We start from the raw sequence: 20,978 nt of genomic DNA on the forward strand, positions 1-20,978 counted from the left end.
TGCTCTCTTTTTACCATTACTGTAAATCCACTGTTTACTGTCTCCTCTGGGAAGGCAGGCAGAGAGATAAGAGAGAGGGAAGAACAGAAGATGTAAGAGAGCGGTAGACAGGAATAAAGGGAGCAAGGGAAGGGGTGAAGAAGAGGTAAAAAGAGCAAAGTAGATGAAGCAGAGAAAGATGTGAAGAGGTCGTGAGATAGGAGGGAAGGGTGGACTCGACGGAGTGAGAGTGATAAATAGGTAGAGACAGAGCACAGTGGGCCTGTCTGACCCTCAGATCCCCTTGAACTGCAGGAAGGCGGCTTTAGTCATACAAATCTCAATTTTAGAGGAAATCGTTGGCATAATTTACTAAGAACATCTTAAATTAAGAGACCCAGACCTTGTGTGTAAAGAGACTGAAGACTCGGGATTTTTCAAACTGTGCATTTAACCTGTGTAAGATATGTCAAGGACATTATTACTTCAAGCCAGAATAACCAGTCTACACAGCATTTTAGCATCTTTTAGCTACTTTTTTGCTTGAATTTAACTCTTACTGCTTCAATTTAGTCTTACTGTTCCCATTAACCTCGTTAGCATTTAGCTAATTAGCCATGGTTTTCATAAAATGCCGTTAAAGTCGTACTTACAATAGCCCAGTGGCCAAAAACATGTGTTAATGGTGTGAAATGGTGCAGTTCACAACAACTTATTGAGTAACATGATGACACTGGATCACTTACACACATATCTAATCTGAGTGTGCTACAGTTGTAACCTGCGCAGGGTGTCCTATAACAGCTTGTATAGGCTCCAGCTTAAAAGAGTAGATGGATAGAGGAACAGCCAGAGAGAACAGATGACAAGGAGTATCTGTGGCATATTATTAACTAATTAATAAGGGTATTAATGTAAAAGTGGATATAAAAAAAATCTCTTTTTAGATGAGAAAATACCAAAGATGCAACAAACATAACAAATTCACAGAAAGACTGAATAACTGTATAAATGATTGGCTGGTGCTACTGGGAATGTTTCTATGGTTCAGACACCAACATCTGCTATATCAGTGTATTCCTCCTACTGCTCACTGTGGCTGTGATAATAGAAAGCTGGCGTTCCCTGTAACACAAACCAATCAATGGATTATAGGAGAGTCCATAATCTCTTTCTTATGGATAAATGCTTTTAAAACAACTGAATAATTAAACAAACCTAGACAGAGAGTGCCTGGCTTTAGCACATTAACAGATGTAATGTGCTGTGTAAACACTATTTCAGAATTTCAAAGATGGGCAGCCTCATTAGAGAGAGTAACCTAATTATATACACAATTAGGAAGGTCGCTGTGTGTTTGTGTGTGTGCCAGAAGAAAAGAAGGAAGACAGAGGGAGAAAAACAAAGCAGTAGAAGAAGAAGCAGATCAAAGTTCAAAACAAATTAAAAAAAAGAAAAGAAGGAGAAGCGAGGAAAGTTTGGGGACAGCATACGTGCGGAAAAGGCTGCTGTTCCTGTAGCCTCAAGGCAACTCAAGGATCATCTCACACACACACACACACTGACACTTCCTGTAAACAAACATGAGTTCTTACACGTGCACACATTCAGCAGGCACTCCTTTGCCACCGACCTAATAGAAACAGACTGAGCTAAAAACCCAGCTGATCCTTCACTGGCTTAACCTCTCAGGTCAGAGCATGGATTCCCCCAGCACACACACACACACACACACAGACACACACACACAGAAGCATCAGGTGCAAAACAAAAAAGGGGATCAGGTGCAAAAACAGAGAGGTAAGAGAGACAGAAGTGATGGAGACTGAACCGTGGAATCTAACCTGGGATTGTAATCCACCTCTGTGGTTCTAATTTAGAAATCAGCTAATTTACAAGAAAAGTTAAAATATCTTCACTTGATTATCTTTAATGTTGCGCCTCTATTTGCACCTAGAACACAAAATGCTGCTAAACGCAGCAAGTCCATGTTCATCCAGCACAATGGCCTAAACTGTGAGCAAGACCATTTTAAAGGAGAAATGCAGCACATCTCAGGTTTCAGAGCCTTATAATATACTATTACTGATCATTCTGATATCATGTTAAGTTTAGCTGTGCTGACTTTAGCTTTAGATAATGGAAAACTGTAACAATCAATAGTGCTGCTGCTCACGCACAAAAACAACACAGGCTGACGCAAAATTGCAGGCATGTGTTCACAGTCCGAGTACACCGTTATCTGTGAGGTGCACGTGCTCAGATTAAGGTTAGAGACGCACAGCACGTGAGCCCGGACATTACGCAGCAGAGACAGAGAGGTTTATGATCAAAACAAGCTGTAAAATCATAAAACCTGTAAGACACAAAGACAAAAAAACGGAAGTAAAGCGGGGCGAGTAAGTCGATGAGCAATCTGTCAATGAAATGAACTTTTTTAATTCAGGTGATGAGGATGTTTACCACTTCATATATTAATAATTTACTAAGACAAAAACAAAAATAGCAGTAATACGAAGGACTCGTTTTGGCCTTTAGAGTAAAAATGCAGCGACTTTAAGTATTAAAACGTTTTAGAAAGTTATGCACGTAAAACATGTAAACCTACATTCGATCGCTTATAGTAAATCTGCACATGCTGTTATTGTGCTGCAGCTTCTACTGCAGTGTCCCTACATACAGGAAGCCATTCACATTTAATTGATGCAAGCTTACCATCTCCATTATGCTGTGTAATGCAACAACGCTGCTTGTACATTATTGTACATTTAAATCTTGGTGTAGTAAATAAACAAATTTCAAAAGTTAAAAAACAAAAAAAATTGTTAAAAACAAACTGACGGGAATCATAAACGATTTGATGGTTTAATCATTCTCAGGAATATCAAGAGAGCAATAAAAACTGGGAGGTGCCTTTGTCAAACTTCATAAGTGGATGGAGTATCCGCTCTGCCAGACTGCACTGCTCAACACTCTTCATGTTACAGGCTGTTTATCCTGGGAAGCTGGATTCAGGAATCCCCGCTGTGGTACCAAAGTTGTTATGGAGGAAACTTATACTAGCTACATCTGGAAATCACCCGCAATGGAGAGCTGGTGGAACACACCTATGCATGCAAGTAAGTAATTGCAATCCTAGAAGGCGTATTTGTGACGAGATTTCACAAAAGTTAAAAAATAATAATAATAATAAAAATTTCTGCAGGCAAATCTAAGACCAGAATTTGTGCATGATGTTTTGACTGAGCGGGCTTTAGTTTTTCAGATATTGTTTTGCTGTTAAAGATAACAGCAGGCATCTGTTAGTAACAAACCTCCAGTGTGCAAAACACTGGAGGGAAGAAAGATGCAGAAAAGCCTGAGTGTTGTTTCAAATCTCTCCAAGACAGTGAAATGGATATGATTCATATGAGGTGTAAAATATGATTACAAGTGGGCGAGTATGAGTCACTCCTGCCACTCACTGCACTCTACCTTTCTTGACTTTAGCAATTGACAAATCTATAACAAGCACACTGAACTCAGGCCTTTGGATTCAAAGTTTTCTTGCCCTTTTCTTTCCAACAGCATCACGCGCACTCAAAGCTTTGCTGCTTGGTCCCAGGAGGACAGGGAAGAGCTCCACGGGTAACACCCTGTTGGGTCGAGGGCGGGTTTTTGACACGAGAGGAGGAGGGGCCAGTGCAGTAGCTGGTGCTGTCACTGCTGGACGCCATTTAACCGTGGTGGATGCACAGGGTTGGGGAACATCTGAGGAGTTTGTTCCCAAAGAGGAGAAAATTGAACTCCTGAGAGCATTATCGCTGTGTGGAACTGAGGGGCCTCATGTGGTTCTGTTAGTGATTCCTCTTATGGACTTTACCGAGTCTGAGAGGAAAGCAGTAGAGAGAAGGATGGAAATCTTCACCTCTGCTGTCTGGAGACACACGATGGTGTTGTTCACTTTTGGAGACTTGCTAAAAGAAAAAGGCTGCAGCGTACAGGAGCACATCCAAACAGGTGGCCCTGCTCTGAAGTGGCTGATGGAGAAATGTCACTATCGATACCATGTGCTGGATAACAAGGCAGCTGTTAATTGCACGCAGGGGGGACTAAAGCAGGAGGTGAACAGAAGTGGAAGGAGACAGGAATGGACTTGGCTGAAGAAAACTGACAAAGAAGCACGAGGGGTGAGCACCGGAGGCGAGCTGGATAGGAGACGAGAAGGAGAGCAGCAGCAAGTGAGAGAGCTGCTGAGCAAAGTGGAGGATATGCTGGAGGAGAATGGGGGGTGGCACTTCTCCTTTCACATGTACCAAAGGCTGGAGGAGGAATGGAAACGCAGAGAGCAGCAGCTGAGAGCTTTGCTCGAGGCACAGACAGAAGTGGGAAGTGCGAGGAGAAAACAAAAGACGGCAGAGACAAAGGCAGAAGTGGAGCCAGAACAACAGCCGAGTTTGGAGGCTGAAGAGCAGGAACAAAGCCGAAAGAAAGAGCTAGAGAACAGGGAGGGATGTGTGCAGAGGGAGATAAACACAGGGGAAGAGAGAGAAGAGGGAGTCGAGGTGGAGCTGATGAGACTGAGCAGTGAGGAGGAGAGGTGGGATACGAGCTCGGAGAGCGGGAGGGAGAGAGAAGAAGAGGAGGAGAGAGAAAAGATGAGGGGGCAGCTGGATGAGGAGAACACTGAAGTAAAGACTGGAACAGTGACTTCATGTTGGCCCAGTGGGGGTCCAAGGTTAGTTTTAAAGCCAATCAGGAGGCTGGCCTAAGGCAGTAATAACCACCAACTCCAACAACAACATCTGGTCATTTACTCTCATGTGTTGTAACAAAAACTCTTGTCATGTGATCACCCATGAGAAAATAAACAAGAGAACAAATCTGGATCTTCACAGACCTACACGCAGCCACAGGCCGTTCACAAAGACTGCCTTCACAAAGCTGAGCCAACTGGCTTCACATTTATATTTAGTATAGACATGAGAGTGGGAAGGAAGTGTATGTCCCAAAAAAATGTCAAACTACTCACCGAGTGTATTTAAAGGACTAAAATGGTATCAAGTCAATAAATAAATACTGTTTTTGTTTTTTTTTCCATTTGCATTGCGTGCCAGTCATTGGTTCCACTGGTTATAACTGCACATATACCAGTTTGCTTCTAAAATCATCAGGAATGTGAGACACTGTGTGATTTCAGTCCTCACTTTTCTAATTATGCACATCTCCAAACTGTTGCAACAGTTCCTAATTTTAAAAATATTTGCAGCACTCTTGCACTCGAGTAATTAAAATCCAATTTCCCTTCTTGGGGTAAACAGACACAAATAAAGCAACTCTGCTATCTGGAGAAAAAGTTAGCGGATGAACTCTGATAAAGGAGGATGCTTTCTTAACACCGCTCTCATTATTTTCCCCTCTTATATTTTTAGATTTTCAATTTGTAAATAAAATTGAAGCACTGTCACTCCATTGGAGGTTTTCAGCCTAAGCCGAGGGACGTGTGCTGTGCCACCCATTTCATTAAATCTCAGCAAACTGTCAATTGGCTTCAGGGGATTGCCGTCTCTCTTCGACTGACAGACTGTTAATTCTCATCTCTGGCTCGCAGTCATGATGCCGTGAGAGGTCATTTGTGCCGTAAGCAGCGAGGTCACTGTCTGCCCAAGACACCAGGCGTGACCCGAAAAGGCCATTTCAAATGCACATATTCAGATAAATATTTCATTAGGAGAGCTCCAGACTGTTCAGATTGTTAAGAAAAAATAAATCCAACCCAACTATTCATAAAAATTAGGGGTTTTTTTTCAATTTTTTTGCCATTTTTGAAGCAATGCAAAGATTTTCAACACTGTATTAATTAGTGAGCGTGCAGACGCTGCATTTGTTTTCGTCCTGCCGCTTCTTTTAATTAGATACAGAAAGCTGCTGTGATATTAATTTGGTCCAAGAAGTCTGCTGTCTCCAGACATGAGCTGCTGAGATTTGTGTTTACAGAGCTTCACTGGAACCAAACGTTACACCAGATGCTTTCAGCAGTCACCTCTTCCCGGGCAGACTGTGTGATCTATCAGTGATCGAGTTTACGAGTTTAAATACAAAATGTCATAAACCCCTTTTAATAGAGATTGCTTTAAAACTAACCCTCCTTGCTACCTCTGAACATTGATGTCAGAGGCCCATTAAAACCAGTTATTTTAGGATGAATGGTGGGCCCTAACATACAAACTCACTTGCTAAAGTTAAAAAAAAACGAACGAACGACGGAAAGTTTTATTTTTCCAAAAAGCACGACTTTTTGAATCAGTCGGTCCAACAATAAAAGCTTTCAGCTGACCCCGCAGCCGTGTTCTTAGAGCTGACAAAATTGTTAGCGTGTAACTGCTGCCAGTAATCTTCTATTTGATAACACAGTAAAGTTCCTCCTTCAAAGTCTCTGTGTTGACATCTCTGACGAAACTGCAACTCATCTGGAATTTGATACCTTGTTATGATTTTTATTGGACTTCGTTGCACAAGATGAAGTCTGACACACGGTTGGGTGAGCACTATCAGCTCTAAATATGCCGTGAAATTCCTTATCAAGATAAATCGTGCCTGGGAACAAAGTGTTCTGGGAATAGTTGCCAATTAGTTAATGAAAGGTTTATCTGCAATCTGTGTTATGTAATAGCAGATCGCTATTGGTCAGGAGTCCACACTTCAACATAAGAGGTGCTTGTGAAATGTTAAAGAGTACAAGTGAAATTATTAAACAGAAGAATTGGAAAGGCGTTCACCTTTAATAGTAATATAGTGAATGACGTGGAGCTATAAATAACCCTCTGCACCTTTTATTTGTCTGGCTCCAATAGCTGCTTGAGGTGAGCACTCGTCTAGGCCACTGCTGTTGCTATGAAACAACTGACAACCCATTTAATGTGCAGCACTGGTGAGCTAAAAGCTGAAATATCTTTGACTTTTAGCGCTGGAATGTGCTCCGCTCGAGCAGCAAGAGGCGTGAGTGGCGTCCGATAAAGCTGTAGCCCGGTCACAAACTCATCTTTAGTATATCTGCACAGACTCACTGTCAATGACAGGCTCAGCGTGTACTTAAATGCTAGTGCTCACCTCAAATGACATGGTCATGACTACGACAGTGTTTCCCTAACATCTAACATAGCATCTCCCTTAACTAACGTTTAATGTTAGTCGTCTTGTCTCTGTGGTGATTATCTCACATTTGAGTTTTTCCTGTTTTGCTGTGATTGCTGGTTTTCCCCATACATCTCTTTTGATCTTTTTCAGAACCTTTGATTTTGTTCAAATATGCCTAATCCTTTAAAAGTCTCCAATTAATCCCCTGCGTATCCGTAGTCAGATCGTCCTCTTCAGAGGGGTTTACTGTGAAGCAAGATTAATGGGTTAGCAATCTATGTTGAGCTTGTCTGTGTGACAAAAGTGCCCATCTTTTTACATGACTAGGCGAGCTGGTCATGTAAAAACAAAACACACGCGCGATGAATACCTGTTCAGCCGTCACATTAGAAACGAACAGCAGCACTGAGAGCCCGATCGGCATTAAAATAACTCAAACTCAATTGCTTATTTTCTCACTCTGTGATTTCTGGCAGCATTAACCTTTTGTCTTGTTTGTAACTGTGTTGCTGTATTATTTTTTATAGATTTTTTTTTAAACCCCATTTTATTATCATTACCTGATAACATCTGTGACTGAAGTAGGCGGCACTCATAAGGATCATTTTGTGTGAAAGAAGACTCATATGACGTGTGAAACGCCCCCATTCATGCGAGCAGACAGAGAGACTGAAACAGAAAGCCCGACTTGACAGAGAAACCTGATAATTGCTGTTGTGATGCCCATTATCTCTGACTGGAGTAGGAAAGCCTGGCTTTATTGAGCCACCTTTGTAGTATACCCCTCTAGTTATTTTCATGATCTTTGTTTAGGATCATGTTGAGGCTCCTTGTTTAGGCTTTAAGTTTTTATCTTTTTTTGCTGGCTTAATTAAGAAGGGTTTTTTTGTTATTTCTTGCCTCAGTGTCCTGCCTTTGGTTCCTATCTAAAACCATATTTTTGAGACGTTTAGCTTTGCAAAGGTGGGTGAAAAGTGTGAAAACTGAGAAAAGCAGGGCATCATTTTTTTCTCCTTTCTCTGTATTTTGCACCAAAAAGCATGGTGCTGCAAGTCATTAATAATGAAGAAGGTGTCAGAGTGTTAATTTGAGGTCTAAATCTTTAGACGTTACCCATGACCGGCCATACCACACCGAAGTAAGACAGTTAAGCAGAGGTGTGAGGTCAATGTGTTTCTTCGACGTCCAATATCAGTTCTTTGTGATTACAGCGACTGAATGTGGAGAAACAGACGAATTTGTTGAGACTTTTTTTTTCTTCTTCTTAACTGACCTTAAGCTGCAGTGTGCTTGAGATAAAATCAGCCTGTATGTGACACATGAACTAAAAGTGAGTTTGACACCCCCGTTCTCCACACATGTCCCACAGTCTGGTTGATAAATGGACTCATAAGAGGTTTCTAGAGGTTTCTGATACTGCTCGTTGTCCTTTGAAGTCGCTACCATCACTTAAAAGTTTCACAGAACTGCTAAAACTTTTGCAGCCACCAGGATAACAAAGAAACAAACAAAAAAAAAGCGAACTGAATCAAAGCTGCTAATTTTCTCATATTCTTTTTCTATTGTTTCTTCCCATGATCACAAAGCACTCACCACAGTCGTTGAGATACACAGTTTTACATGATAACCTGGCCTAGAAACCTAGTAAGCTTGAGGCGCTAGTAAACCACAGCTTTGGCCCTTTAACAAAAAACTATACCTTGATGTTACAAAGTGCATAAGTTGCAGCTTTTTTGTCTTTCTCAGCAAGTCTACAAAAAAAAAAGCCACAGCTTTTGTTGACCTTGATGCTGAAGTCCATTCTTGTTTCCTCACTGGTACAAAGGTGCTTTCAAGATGTGATTAGCTCAGTCTAGAAGAGACTGACAGACAGACAAAACCAGTGAGCTTATTTGACCCCAGCTGAAAATGATACTCTGCCAACTACAAAAAAGAAATTGTTACTAACCAACACGCACATAAGTCATGATTACGTAAATGCTCACGTAAATGCAAAAGTGTCCGACTGATCTGATTAATGCGGTTCTGTCTTTCCTCTCTTTGCTGAGGCACTGCTGTGTGCTTATGCAGCCTTGTATCCGTGCATGACGTGACAAACAAAACAAAGACACTAGCTGTGTTTTCTAGATAAAAGAGATGAGCTAGTAATGGAAGAGATGAGTACCAAGTGAATGCTGCATATAACTGTAGTTTATGTGAGGTCATGCAGGCCTCTCACACACTGTTCAAGGATTTTTCTGGCATGTCTCCATTTACTCACTCACCTTCCCCCTAGCTTCGGGCTCATAAACAAGTCATACGCTAGTCGGCTTAACACTGCTGAGCTGAGACGACCCACGGTGCCGCTTCATGCTCTAAAACGATTCAGTGCAAGGTGACTTTTTCGGCTATTTTTTCGCTCTGATGCACTCTGCTGTGGATCTTTACTCCATTACATCCATCCATCACACACCCACTCACAAGATTAGAGTGCACTGACAAACTTTTGTCACTATCTGTTCTTCTTGGAAGTTGAGTCATAAACTGAACATAAAATATAAATTTACAGAACCGAGAATTACATCACACTGTGTTTTACACCGAGTAAGTTACCATTCGGTTTACACATCAGCACCTGATGGTATATTGTTAGTCAAGCATCTGAAATACTAAGTAACTATTTCTACACAACACTTTAATTAAAGTAGGATTACACATCTCTGACAGCCTCAACTGAACATTTTGTTCCTCAAATGTAACTTCTGCAGTCAAAGCGTATGACGGAGGACAGGCAAGCAGTGTGGGCTTGGACCAGATCACAGCAGGATCGGCCAGCAGAGCTACAGTAACCGCCCGGGCACAGAGCCCAGCTGAGGGTGAGGGGACCACGGGGCAATGTGAATTAGATACACAGAGGAAGTGATGGATAACTAAAGAAATAAGAGTAACAGATGAAACACGGGCTGTATTAGGAGAGAGTTACATAGAGGGCAGCAGAGGAAGAGAAGGAATAGAGAGTGAAGAGTGAAAGCAGCGAGTGTAAAGAGATCTACTGGTTGTCAGAAAAAAAAAAAAAAAGATGGGAAATGGACGTGAATTGAAGCTCCACAGCTATTTTTTTCAGAGGGGTGAGCATCTATGGTATTAAATATAGACTTTGTCCCAGTATAAAGATTTAAATGTTTTAAATCACATGAAAAGAAAACAGCAACAGAGATAGAGCTGAATAAACTGGTGTAATTCAATTTTAACATACAAGTGATATATGCAGGTAGAAAAACTTGAGACTATGGTACAATTCATCAGTGAAATATCGGCATGAACATGTTTCAAATACACTTTTCCCATATGGCTCTTCACTTAAAAGAAACATTTTCTGTGTCTGAATCATGTGGGAAAACAACTCCGTAGGTTTTTCTGTGTCCATCAATTTTTGCATGCTTGGCAGCAGATTTCAACAGCGTTCCCAAGCAAAGCACTTAAAACACGACAGGTCACACGGCCACAAATGCCGCACTTTCTATGGTGTTTCGCTGGAGTTACAGTAGAAAAAATATGTTTGGGCGGGCAGGCAAAAATGTTATCACCCGAGATCTCTGATGCCACGAAATGAAAGAACACATCCGCTGTGGCGCTCGGCTGGAGGGCAGACAGGGCATCAGCAAAAACACTCTGAAAGAATTACCTCGTATTGACTCAATGCGCAGTGAAATCAAGCTGAGCAAGTGCATCATTATATTACAGTCATTCAAACAAAACTAAAAAAAACAACTTAAAGAAGACATGATGTAAATTTTACGAGTGTGAAAGCATCAAATCAACCGGTGACCTGCGTTAGTCGAGAGCTGCTCGATGCTTCGTATCACCTGTGTATATTTGTTTTGTTGTGCGTTTATTTTGAAAGAGAACAGTCATTTCTGCCACTGCGAAGTTTATACACGACAGGCATGCGCTGCTGGTCTCCAAGGTTACCATCGAGCACAACAGTTGTTGGATTTCATTGTGAAATCGACACTAATTGTAGACATTAGCAAATGGTAGTCTTGTGTGTACAATGTTTGAAAGCTCAGTGAGCTCAGAAAAAGCACAAAACAAATGAAGAATGCAGACCAGCTGCGCACTGAGTCATACACATGCTTTTAAATACGTGTGCTGATACACCTAACTGACGCAAGCAAAAGTACCGAAGTGCATTATTGCAGCTGGGTTTCTTTTGACTTACAACATCAGTGCTGCTCTAAGAGATGCTGATGATTTAACACATTAACTCATAATGAGTGGAAAATAAAACCCTGGCACGAGCTTTGACGTTTTATCATCTTTATGAAAGCAAAACAGCAGCATGAGAGTTGTTAAGAGTACTCGATGTAAGTAAGCATGTTATGGATCCAATAAAATGTTAGAGGAAACAATTCGTTAAACAGTCACACTACACGCTGTTGCCTGAGTGGCGACACATGTTGTTCAGGGGAATACTGCAATGGCTACCTGCACTTTATAGTGGTGCAAAAAAAAAAAAAAAAAATGGTTGGCCTCTTTAAAGCAGGTCTTAGTTGCTAAGCATAATATTTTGTGTAGCTGCAACATACGCTTAGGGTCTCCCATAAGTCTCTAAATTAAGAGGCAAACACTATGGTTGGTTGGTTGAGTAAATACAATAAAAGTGCCGTTGTTTGGCTCGAACAGCTAATGATAACTGGTAGAAAAGTAAAGGTTAGGACAGCCTATTGGCTAGCTAGAGCTAGGATAGTTGTGATGCTTATGAGTTTATGCAAGATAAGATGATTCACCTCTGAAAACGACAAATCGAATCACAATGGTAAATTAACAGTTTAGAGTTCAGTAATATGGCCTCATGTTACAGTCAGTTTTCTGCAGTAACTTGATTTCATACGTGTCCTGTATACACAAAACTAGGTTTATGAAATCGTGGAGAGGAATTGAGAAAACTAATTTCCCCAGCCTCAGTTTTGTGGCCGTTTAACCCCGGCATAACAAGGTTTCTAATGAGCTTGTTCCCTAACGAGCTTGTACATGAGAAAAACGAACTTCTAATGCGACCTGGGAGTATCTCAATTTAATGTAACAGTTAAAATAGGTGTGTAATTCTTTCCGAATCAGGTGGTGGGCAGGAGGGAAATCTGATTATGGACCTGCTGTTTTTATAAACAGTGTTAGGGAGACCAGATTGCCACGGTACATCTGTTTTCTGTAAGTGCTTATTTACGTTTCCATGAGTGACCTGGCTTTTTAAGTGGATGCACGCTGAATCCCTGACAGGGAAATTATGAAAACATGAGTAATGTCACAAGCTAGTCAAAGAAAAATGAGAGTGAGGCAACTTTAAGGACTGCACTCCACCCAAAACAGCTCCAGTGAAGCTGCTAGGTGGCAAACAAAAGAGGATTGCACATGTGTGAAGGTGGCAAACTGCAGGAGTGTGAATGAGGAAATTGCTTAAAGACCAAGTGAGAGCTGCCAACTTTCCATGATTAGAAACATTAAGAGGAGGTATTCCAAGGGCATAAAAATTAATCCATTACATCACGTCTCTGCTGTTTTAAAGGCCAGGATTCCTGAACACTAATGCAAACCCCTTGACCGAAGTCATGACATCGCTCTGACAAGATGTGCAAACAGGACACATCTGAAGTTTTGTCATCTAAACAGTGCGGCTTGCTTTTAACAGGAACAGGTGGACGTAGTCCATGGACAGACTTTAGCTCCTCTTCGTATGTCACAAGGGAAACCGCAGAGGAGAAACATCCAGATCAACAAGAGAGATGGCGGCGTTCGGACTATCAGTGCCTTCAGGTACCTTTAACTCGGCTAATAGCTTGGAGCGCAACAGCAGTTGTTCTGCAGTGCCGCAAAAAATAAGTCGAGGAAATGAACTGATAAACAGTTGAATAAGCTGAGGGAGTTTCATTCATCGGGGAGGAAAATGCCGAAAAGACACAGAGAGAGGGCCGAGAGACCTTTAAATAGAACTGAATCCCTGAGAGCGCACAAAAGGAATCCAGCCTGTCAGTAAATTGGTAATGTCAGGAGGCCAAATTGAAGTGTTGATTAGCGGCTGTGCCTACAGCTTCCTGAACAAAGAATGAAGGAGACGAAGATTGTGGAGGATTATCTTGCTCTCATTCATTACTGCTCTCCTTCGTTACAAAGCCGGGGAGTGATTGGATCGCCCTGTTAATAACATCGGACCTGTGGGCCTCACTGTGTGTGCGTTTGTGTGTGTTGGTGGCAGATTTAATAAATGAAAACAATGCTGTTCGGAGTCATCAGAGCCTGAACACTATCAAAATCATTCCTCTGGTTTATTTTATTTATTTATTTTCTATTAAAGTGGAAAGATTACACACGCACCCAAATAGTTTTGTGCATTTACCTACAAGTAAAGGCAACAGTCTAAGGTAATATTCTTCTTCTATGTCACCCAAACAAGGCTCCAGTGTCTGGGAAAAGCGTGGCTCACAGTCATAGTTTTGTCTGTGGCAGCGTTAAACATGGGATTTATGGGTTTGTAAAAGGCAACTGCTGAGCTTTCAAAACTAATTTTGGCTTCTAAGCTTCTCATGCTTGCATAAATTTGTCTGGTGGCTGGTGATGCGCTGCATAAGAGGCTGCAAAGCAAAACTGATTCACCTAAAGCCCTTTCCCTGGCTTAAAAGTAGACTTTTAAAAGTTAATTGACGAGGACTTGTGTGTTTCTACAGTTCTATCCCCTTTCCATTAAAGGATGGCATCTTATGTTGGCTCCATGTCCGAATGAGCGCCCGGGTCGCCTTCTTATAAGAACTCGAAAGGCCGTCATGTAGCTTCACCAAGTCTGAACATGTACAAAATAACAAAGCTGTCTCTCTGGGGTTGTTCGTGTGGGCCGTGCACACCTGCTTTTAGTGACCATGCACACCGTGGCTCTCTCCATCATTGTTTCGGGTATGTCTGGATGAAGATGTAAGAACCGTTAAGTTAAAAGTGATCCCCTGTGTGAATGACAAAATGCCATCACTTAATGAAGCCTGCAGCGTTCTGTATCCCATGCCGGGGGAAAAAAGCCTTACGAAACACACACAAAAGCTCAGGACGGGACAGACAGGGGGAAATGGATCAGTCCTGACAGAGAGGCAGGATAAATGGGGAGATAATCAGGTGTGAAATCACAGTGATTTCTTTCTGCAGTAATTCAGTCTGTCTCTCATCTTCTCTCAGCATGAGGGCCATTTCTGTTTTACACAAAAACCAACACAACTGATAGCAGAACTTTTAACACGCATACTTGGTGGTACAGTGGGGAAATGTTAATGCGCCGGCTCCCTTGGCTATGTGACTATTCACAGATTCACAGGGAAGCATTCAGCATTTGAGACTTTTTTTCTCCTCGCTGTAGACTACTTCAGACTGTGTTTGCCATTAGTTAGCGATAGGAAAGCTATAATTGAGCTTTTAAAGTTGCAAAATGCCACCAATGTTGTGGACAAGGTGAAAAGTACACGTGTAACACTTCATCCTGTGTTGAATTAAAAATACCTCTTTGCCCGTTATTGACCTTTTTCTCCGGCACTAAGTTACACAAAATTAATGTCAAGCAGCTCTTACATTAGTAAGAGCAGGTGTGCACGGCTCTGGTCTTGGGGGTGTAGATCGATATGAGCCCATTAATGTGATGGAATCAATGAAAGAAAAAAGAAATAAACAGAAAGAAGGAAAAAAAGCAGCCGAAGAAAGAAAGTGGGAACAGAAAACAGTCAGGAGACACATACTCGCTGCAGACACGCAGCACAGTTCAGCAGACACGCAGTCATACTCGAGTCTGAAACCATCTAAAAAAAACAACTCGAGTTAATCTGGTTTTACAAGTAGGCAATTAAATTGCAGTGCAGCTGATCTGCTTAAATAGTCCACTTATTTTGAGAAGTTTAGAAGCTGAACCAGGTCATCGCTGTAACTGAAACACTGATGCTGGACTTGGGATTCTCAATTAAAGTTGTATAATCGACTCGGGCAAAGGCACCACTCGACAGCAGTTGAGCTGTTAGCCACGGTAAGGTCATTAGCTATTTTAAGTCGACAAGCTTAAGCCTGGAAAAGGTTACCCCAGTTTCTCTCTAAAGCTCTTTGAATGAAGCTGCATAAAAGCCAGCCAGTGATTATTGCTGTGAGATCATAGATTATTGCATTTTTAGGCCCAGGAACAGCTCTTGAGATAAGCTAAGTACACTGATAAACAGCTGTACACTGATTATTTTAACTAAATATTTTAAATATTCACACGGATTAAGATTAAAAATCTCAAATCTCGTTATATGCATTAGATTGTGTTTGAGTATGTCTAAAACACTGATTCATATTCCAGCACTTGTCCTTTTACTAATCAGACCGACGTTTGCCCTGGAGCTCTTCATTAGCACCCGGTTTCAGCGCTGCTCCATGATTCCCACATCATCTATCAGTTTATGTGACCAGAACCGACACCAGTGGCTCGACATGACTTTCAATTTGGCCCTCGTTCGCTCTGCACACCTCCCGTCTTCTTCATCTCTTCATCTTCTTTGCCTTTTATCAGCCCTGTCTCTGTCAGTCCTCATTCTAGCTGCCAATCTGTGATTATTCCCACATTTCAGAGCTGCCTCCATCGCACTTTCCATGCACTTTTTTTTAGCTATATTTATCTGTTCAGTTCTCTCTATTCTGTTCTCTTTTTCTCCTTCCTCACTCTTGTTGCTTTTTTAGTGCCTCTTTTTTCTTAAAGCTTTGACACTAGAGAGCATAATAAAATCACCATCCTCACTTTTTAGGCTCTGTTTAGTTCATGTTCTCTGTTTGCCTTTTATCTCTCGCATGTCGCTGGTTTCCCCTCCGCTCTTCTCCAATTCTTTACTTTGTCTATCTCCGTTTTATTTTTTTATGTTTTCTATGCCTCTTTCTTCTCTTCTTCACTGCTCATCTCTGCTGTTAAATATTTGATTGTGAGCACACTGAGATGACACCACCGTTCCCCGCTGCAGCCGAGGGTGTTTAGATCTCAAAGCAGAGGATGGAAAAAGAAACATGAGGCACTTTCAAACCTCCATTTGAGCTTTTTCTGTGTCATTTAATCTTGTTTTGCAGTGTCAGAGCAACCAATCAGAGGTGTTCTTAATATTATATATCAAGAAAAGCAGAGTCCCAGAACATATCAGAGGCATTCGGCCACCGAGGACATTTAATTTAGGCAGAACAGTTGTTGACGTAGCTTCTTCTGAGACAATTTGCACAAGCTATTACCGTAAGCTACTGCGTAGGCACTACAAATTAGCCACGAAAAAAATTTGCACAATTAGCAGAGCAGGTGCAAAAACAAAGTGCTCTCTCAATTATGGATGATCAAAATATTTGGAAGAAATTCAAAATCAGTGTCGGGTTGTTTAAAGAAAAGCACAAAGTATAACTTTTCTTCTTTTTCTCCCCCTCCCCACAGTGTGTGGGCTTCAAAGAAGCTGCTTATAGCTAAATGTGCAAAGGAGCAAACACTTCGGGGGAAACGAACGAACAAGACAGAAAAACAAACCAGTGATGCATGCAAATGTGACAGTAAAAAGCACAGGGAGACATATCAGGGAACCATAAAGAGCAGGATGCAAGCCTAAGGCTGGCAGCCAAGTTAAGCTAAATCACCAACCCAGTGACCCACATATCACAGCCAGCAGTTGGTGCGAAACTCCACGCACTAGCTCAGGAAGCTGAGTCACTGCTCCTAACATGAAAGCTAATGGTTCAGATACTGGCATCCCGTCCATCCATCCTGGAGTGAAATTGACATGCAAAAGCCAAATAATAAGGAAATTAACGAGCGCTAAAGTACCCAAATTAAAAATGCTGGGTTTAATTTTATATGCTGTGGTTTTATGACACCCACCTTTAAATTTCCCACATGCCACAATGCTCGACTTCACAGTGATCTTTGAAACTACTTCAATAGAAAGTAGTCACTTCCTTGAGGACGAGTTGCTTTTCTGTTTTCAAAAATAAACATTTCCGTCCTTTTACCAACACACAATTTTAAAAAAAACCCTCACCGTATTTTAGCGCCTGCAGAAATCTGAGACGGGAACGCCTCAAAACCGCAGCAGATCTAAGAAATCCAAATGTGCATGACTTAATATCACAAAGGAGGGCAACGGAGTTTGTGCCGACTTTGTTTTGATCTGATAAACCAGCACTTGAACAAAAACTGCAATCATTACTATAAAAGCTCTGGAAAGGTTAAATACTTTCTACTAAAGAGTGAATTCCTGATCATTTATGAACCTGAAAAAACCAGACATCAATTAAAGCGTTCCTACTGACAGACAGTGCGCTTTCTGGGCATCTTAGGGTGCCATGATCTTCATGTAAACAACCCAGACACAACTAAGACCGCTGTGTGAAGTTCTAGTGAGTAGGTGGCTGCAGCTGGTTTAGGTCTGACCTGGAGTGTGTAAGCTCATGTGATGCAGACTAAACAGTAGGAGAGAGGGAGGGAGGTCAGGGTGTCAGCTCTCAGCTGGCTTACAGGAAAAAGAAACCGGGTCACTTCATGTCGACAGATCTGCTGGAATGTGAATAATCCTGAATAAGCCGGCAGTTGTGATTTTGACTGTGAAGTATAAATTAATGGCAGAGAAAACCCTGTGGTAGTGCCGGTGTCTGTGAAGTGCTGCAAAAAGAAAAATTCAGCATTTAAATATTTTAAGATTCATTTTTCATCATTTTTAATGCGTTTTTTGTGGCCTTTTGTGGTTTGTATTGCAATACCAACAACACCAGCTTTTTCAGCTCAGAGAGCTGATCAGCTGTGCGCCTGTCACACATCCCTTACTGTGCAAACCCTTCTCTCTCGCTGCCTTTGTGCTCTGCTTCCACCCTTCTCCTGATAAAACTTCAGTATGCTCGCTGCGACTTGCAGATGTTATCCTGCTTTTACCAATTCTCAGCTGTAACCGTCTCTCTTGGGTTTTCTTCCATTCTGTCACTCTCTCTCCCACCTTATCTGCTTTTCCCCCCCCCCCCAACCTTTTCAACTCTGTTTTCCCCTTTGCTTCCCTCCCAGCCCATGATGCAACAATGACTGGTCGGCTTAATTGTCTGTATGGATAAATCATATGACAGCTGTTGGACGGGGGAACTATTCAGCCACGTGAGAAAACCACGCAGACATTGGCTTCACCGGCAGGAAAGAAATTCTGGACAAGTAACTGTAGTGAAAACCATCCCCTGAAATTGCATTTATAAGCTGATAACAGCAATATGTGCCCAGAAACTGCATTTAATTATTCAGAGAAAAAAAGGAATTATACTCTGGGTGGTTTGTAAATTAGCTGTTAAACTACCAGATTTTGCAGTGGCATTCTGCATAATATGCGCTGGAGTACAAAGACAGGAGAGAAAATGGCACATATCAGGGCTAAAGGTCCCATTTTAGCTAATCAAAGTGCCACTAATTGGCACAATTATAGACACAGGACAAGAGAAAACTATGAGCGGAAGAAAAAGAACCAAGGAGAAGAAGGAGAGTCCTTTAAGGTTGCAAAGAAATTAGCTGCATATGTAGTTTATGTAACATAGCATCTATTAAGTTAAACATACTCTAACTGGCAAACAGATCAGTTCACATGTTTATGGAGGAATCCTCTGAAGGAAGAGGGCTCACATGTGCAGGACAATGCAGACTTAAGTTCATATCCGTTTCTGGTCACTTTGTGCAATCTTACAAAAACTGCCATGAGCCTGAAGTGCTGCTGGCTTCCTCGCTCTCCTGTGTGTCACTGCAGGAATGGGAGTAATGATCTCAGGTGGAGCAAAATGACGATCACAGAGCAACAGGGGCCTGAGCCGGAGTGATGAGAAAAGCAAACAGGGTGACGTGAAGACGGCGCACCAACAAATCTCTTTTTAATACCCGGCAATCGCGTTGTTTCTTCCTCCAACAATAATTTACAAACAACCCAACGGTGGCTTCTCATAGGTCGGCTCATTAGATACAGTCACTACCGAGCGATTACCGTGAAAAAAGAAAACAAAAAGGTGAAACAACGTCTGTTCTTCGGCTGACCACACAATCATGGTTTGCTGTGCACACAGACACTCCTTTACTCACAGGCAGACAGCAATTATGACTTCATTCTCTCTACTCGAGTCATCTGCAGGGCAGACGAGCCGATTCAATCCAAAACTGATACTGAAAGAAGCTGCCGCACAGACTGTAATCACAGCCTGCCCTGCGTCAAAGAGGCCCTGCTTTAGGCTATTTACTTCACCTTTTCACTAAACCCTTGAAATATCACTCACTGCTGTCTTTGTTTGGAATTCAGAGCGACGCCTGGAGCGCTAATAACCCAAAACGACGTCTCAGCAACAAATGAATGGAATCAGAAACCGAATGAATTGTTACGGATTTGGTAGTCCGAGCGGACTTCCCCTACCTTAGGCCTCTCTCAAACACGCTTTTGTTTCCGTGTGTTTGCGCACACATTCACATGAGATTTCATTTACTTTGTTTGGGAAATTCTGAATGCATGGCTGTATAATAAAGACCGTATTCTAATAAAAGCTGTGACTGGTTACAGTTAGTTAGATATTTCTTGCTCACTACAACCAGTGTCTTCCCAAGATCCCCTGATTTTTGAGTCTTCTTCATTCTGTTTTGTACTCTGACCAAAAATATGTATTTTTTTAATTTCATGCCGTGTCAGTGTCTATCTCTCATACACACATCTCAGCCGGCTTGCGACGATGGGCCTCTACCCTCCTCCCTGCATTAAGCTTTACACACAGCCAAACCTCATTTCACAGCATGAAGGCTGTAAGATTGTAGAAGCGAGTGCTTTAAAACGGACTCAATATTCTACATAAATGAAAAATGACTGAGGTACGGTGCTTTTAAGCAGTCAAACAATGTTTAATAGTGACAGGTTGGAGATTAAAAGATTTAAATGCACACATATAACAGGAGTTAAACTGAAGGATAGAAAATAAATACAGTTCAGGCAAGAGGGTTTTTTTCTGATTCATATTCCAGTTGGCCAGCTGCAATGTTAAGGCAAAAAAAAAAAAAAAAAAAAACCCAAGCTGGAATTACGCCTGTTATTTTTTTTAGAGAAGAAAATGGGCTCTTGGTGTCATGGTGTCCCTGGAGAGCAGAGAAGTTTTGAGAGAAAAAAAAAATTCAAACAGAAATTTGAGATGATTGGGCAAAGAGAAATGAGATGTAACAAACTACAGAGAGCGACGGGTTTTCCTTTGAGATTGCTGTTGGGGTTACACACAAAAGCACACCCTGTTGTGAAATCAAATAAGACCCACAGGGCTCAGCGAACTAAAAGGGAGGGAGATTATAAGCCTGTTGTCACAACACACCCTTTCCCTTCCTGGCAGGTGTGTGTTCATACGTGTAAGTGTCCGTGATGTGCGTCTAAGTGAGCTTTTAACGAGATGTTCAAAGCGTTACTGTTTAGACTGTGACGGGGGAGCCTGTCTCTTTTCTTTTGGCGCGCACATGCAGACAGTGGGAGAGAGTTCAGAGATCAAAGAAAACAATCACAAGCAATCTGTTTACCCAATCAAAACCAAAAAACCTGCAGAAGAGTATTTTAAACTACTCTTTTTTTTCATGCGTGCACCACATGTCTGCTCTTCCACAGCAATTTGAAACACCGTTAGCTCATGATACACTTCTACAGCCGGAAAAAAAGCCAAATCACTGAAAAATATAACAAAATCAACCCAACGCATCCATCACTAACATCTGACTGCTTTGTTAAAAAACACCTTCTCTGTCTTTCTGAAATAATTCAAGACTCCTCTCCGCCTTCAAGCATCGCTAACGAAAGCACTTCAATTTAAAAAGAAGAAGAAAAAAAACAGTAGAAATTGCACAC

General features: G+C 41.7%; 2 protein-coding genes across 10 annotated transcripts in view; one reads left to right on the forward strand and one right to left on the reverse strand.

Moving 5' to 3' along the window:
• LOC120727650 (SPRY domain-containing SOCS box protein 4-like) overlaps positions 1-20,978 on the reverse strand; it is an 87,075-nt gene that overhangs the window by 13,965 nt on the left and 52,132 nt on the right. The gene's annotated exons all lie outside the window — the stretch shown is intronic.
• On the forward strand, positions 2,925-5,015 carry zgc:136870 (uncharacterized protein LOC664693 homolog). Its single transcript, XM_040022040.1, has 2 exons — positions 2,925-3,098; positions 3,547-5,015. The coding sequence occupies exons 1-2, from the start codon at positions 3,023-3,025 to the stop codon at positions 4,728-4,730; spliced, it is 1,260 nt and encodes a 419-aa protein (XP_039877974.1). The 5' UTR covers positions 2,925-3,022; the 3' UTR covers positions 4,731-5,015.

The sequence above is a fragment of the Simochromis diagramma genome, unplaced genomic scaffold, assembly GCF_900408965.1.
Source record: "Simochromis diagramma unplaced genomic scaffold, fSimDia1.1 OVJJ01000205.1, whole genome shotgun sequence".
NCBI classification, from domain to species: Eukaryota; Metazoa; Chordata; class Actinopteri; order Cichliformes; family Cichlidae; genus Simochromis; species Simochromis diagramma.

What these genes read in the sequence shown, in the direction of transcription:
- zgc:136870 (XM_040022040.1), top strand. Translation starts at nt 3,023, where the DNA reads ATGGAGGAAACTTATACTAGCTACATCTGGAAATCACCCGCAATGGAG. An exon ending in GAACACACCTATGCATGCAA is followed by an intron (nt 3,099 to 3,546) that starts GTAAGTAATTGC and finishes TCTTTCCAACAG; the next exon opens with CATCACGCGCACTCAAAGCT.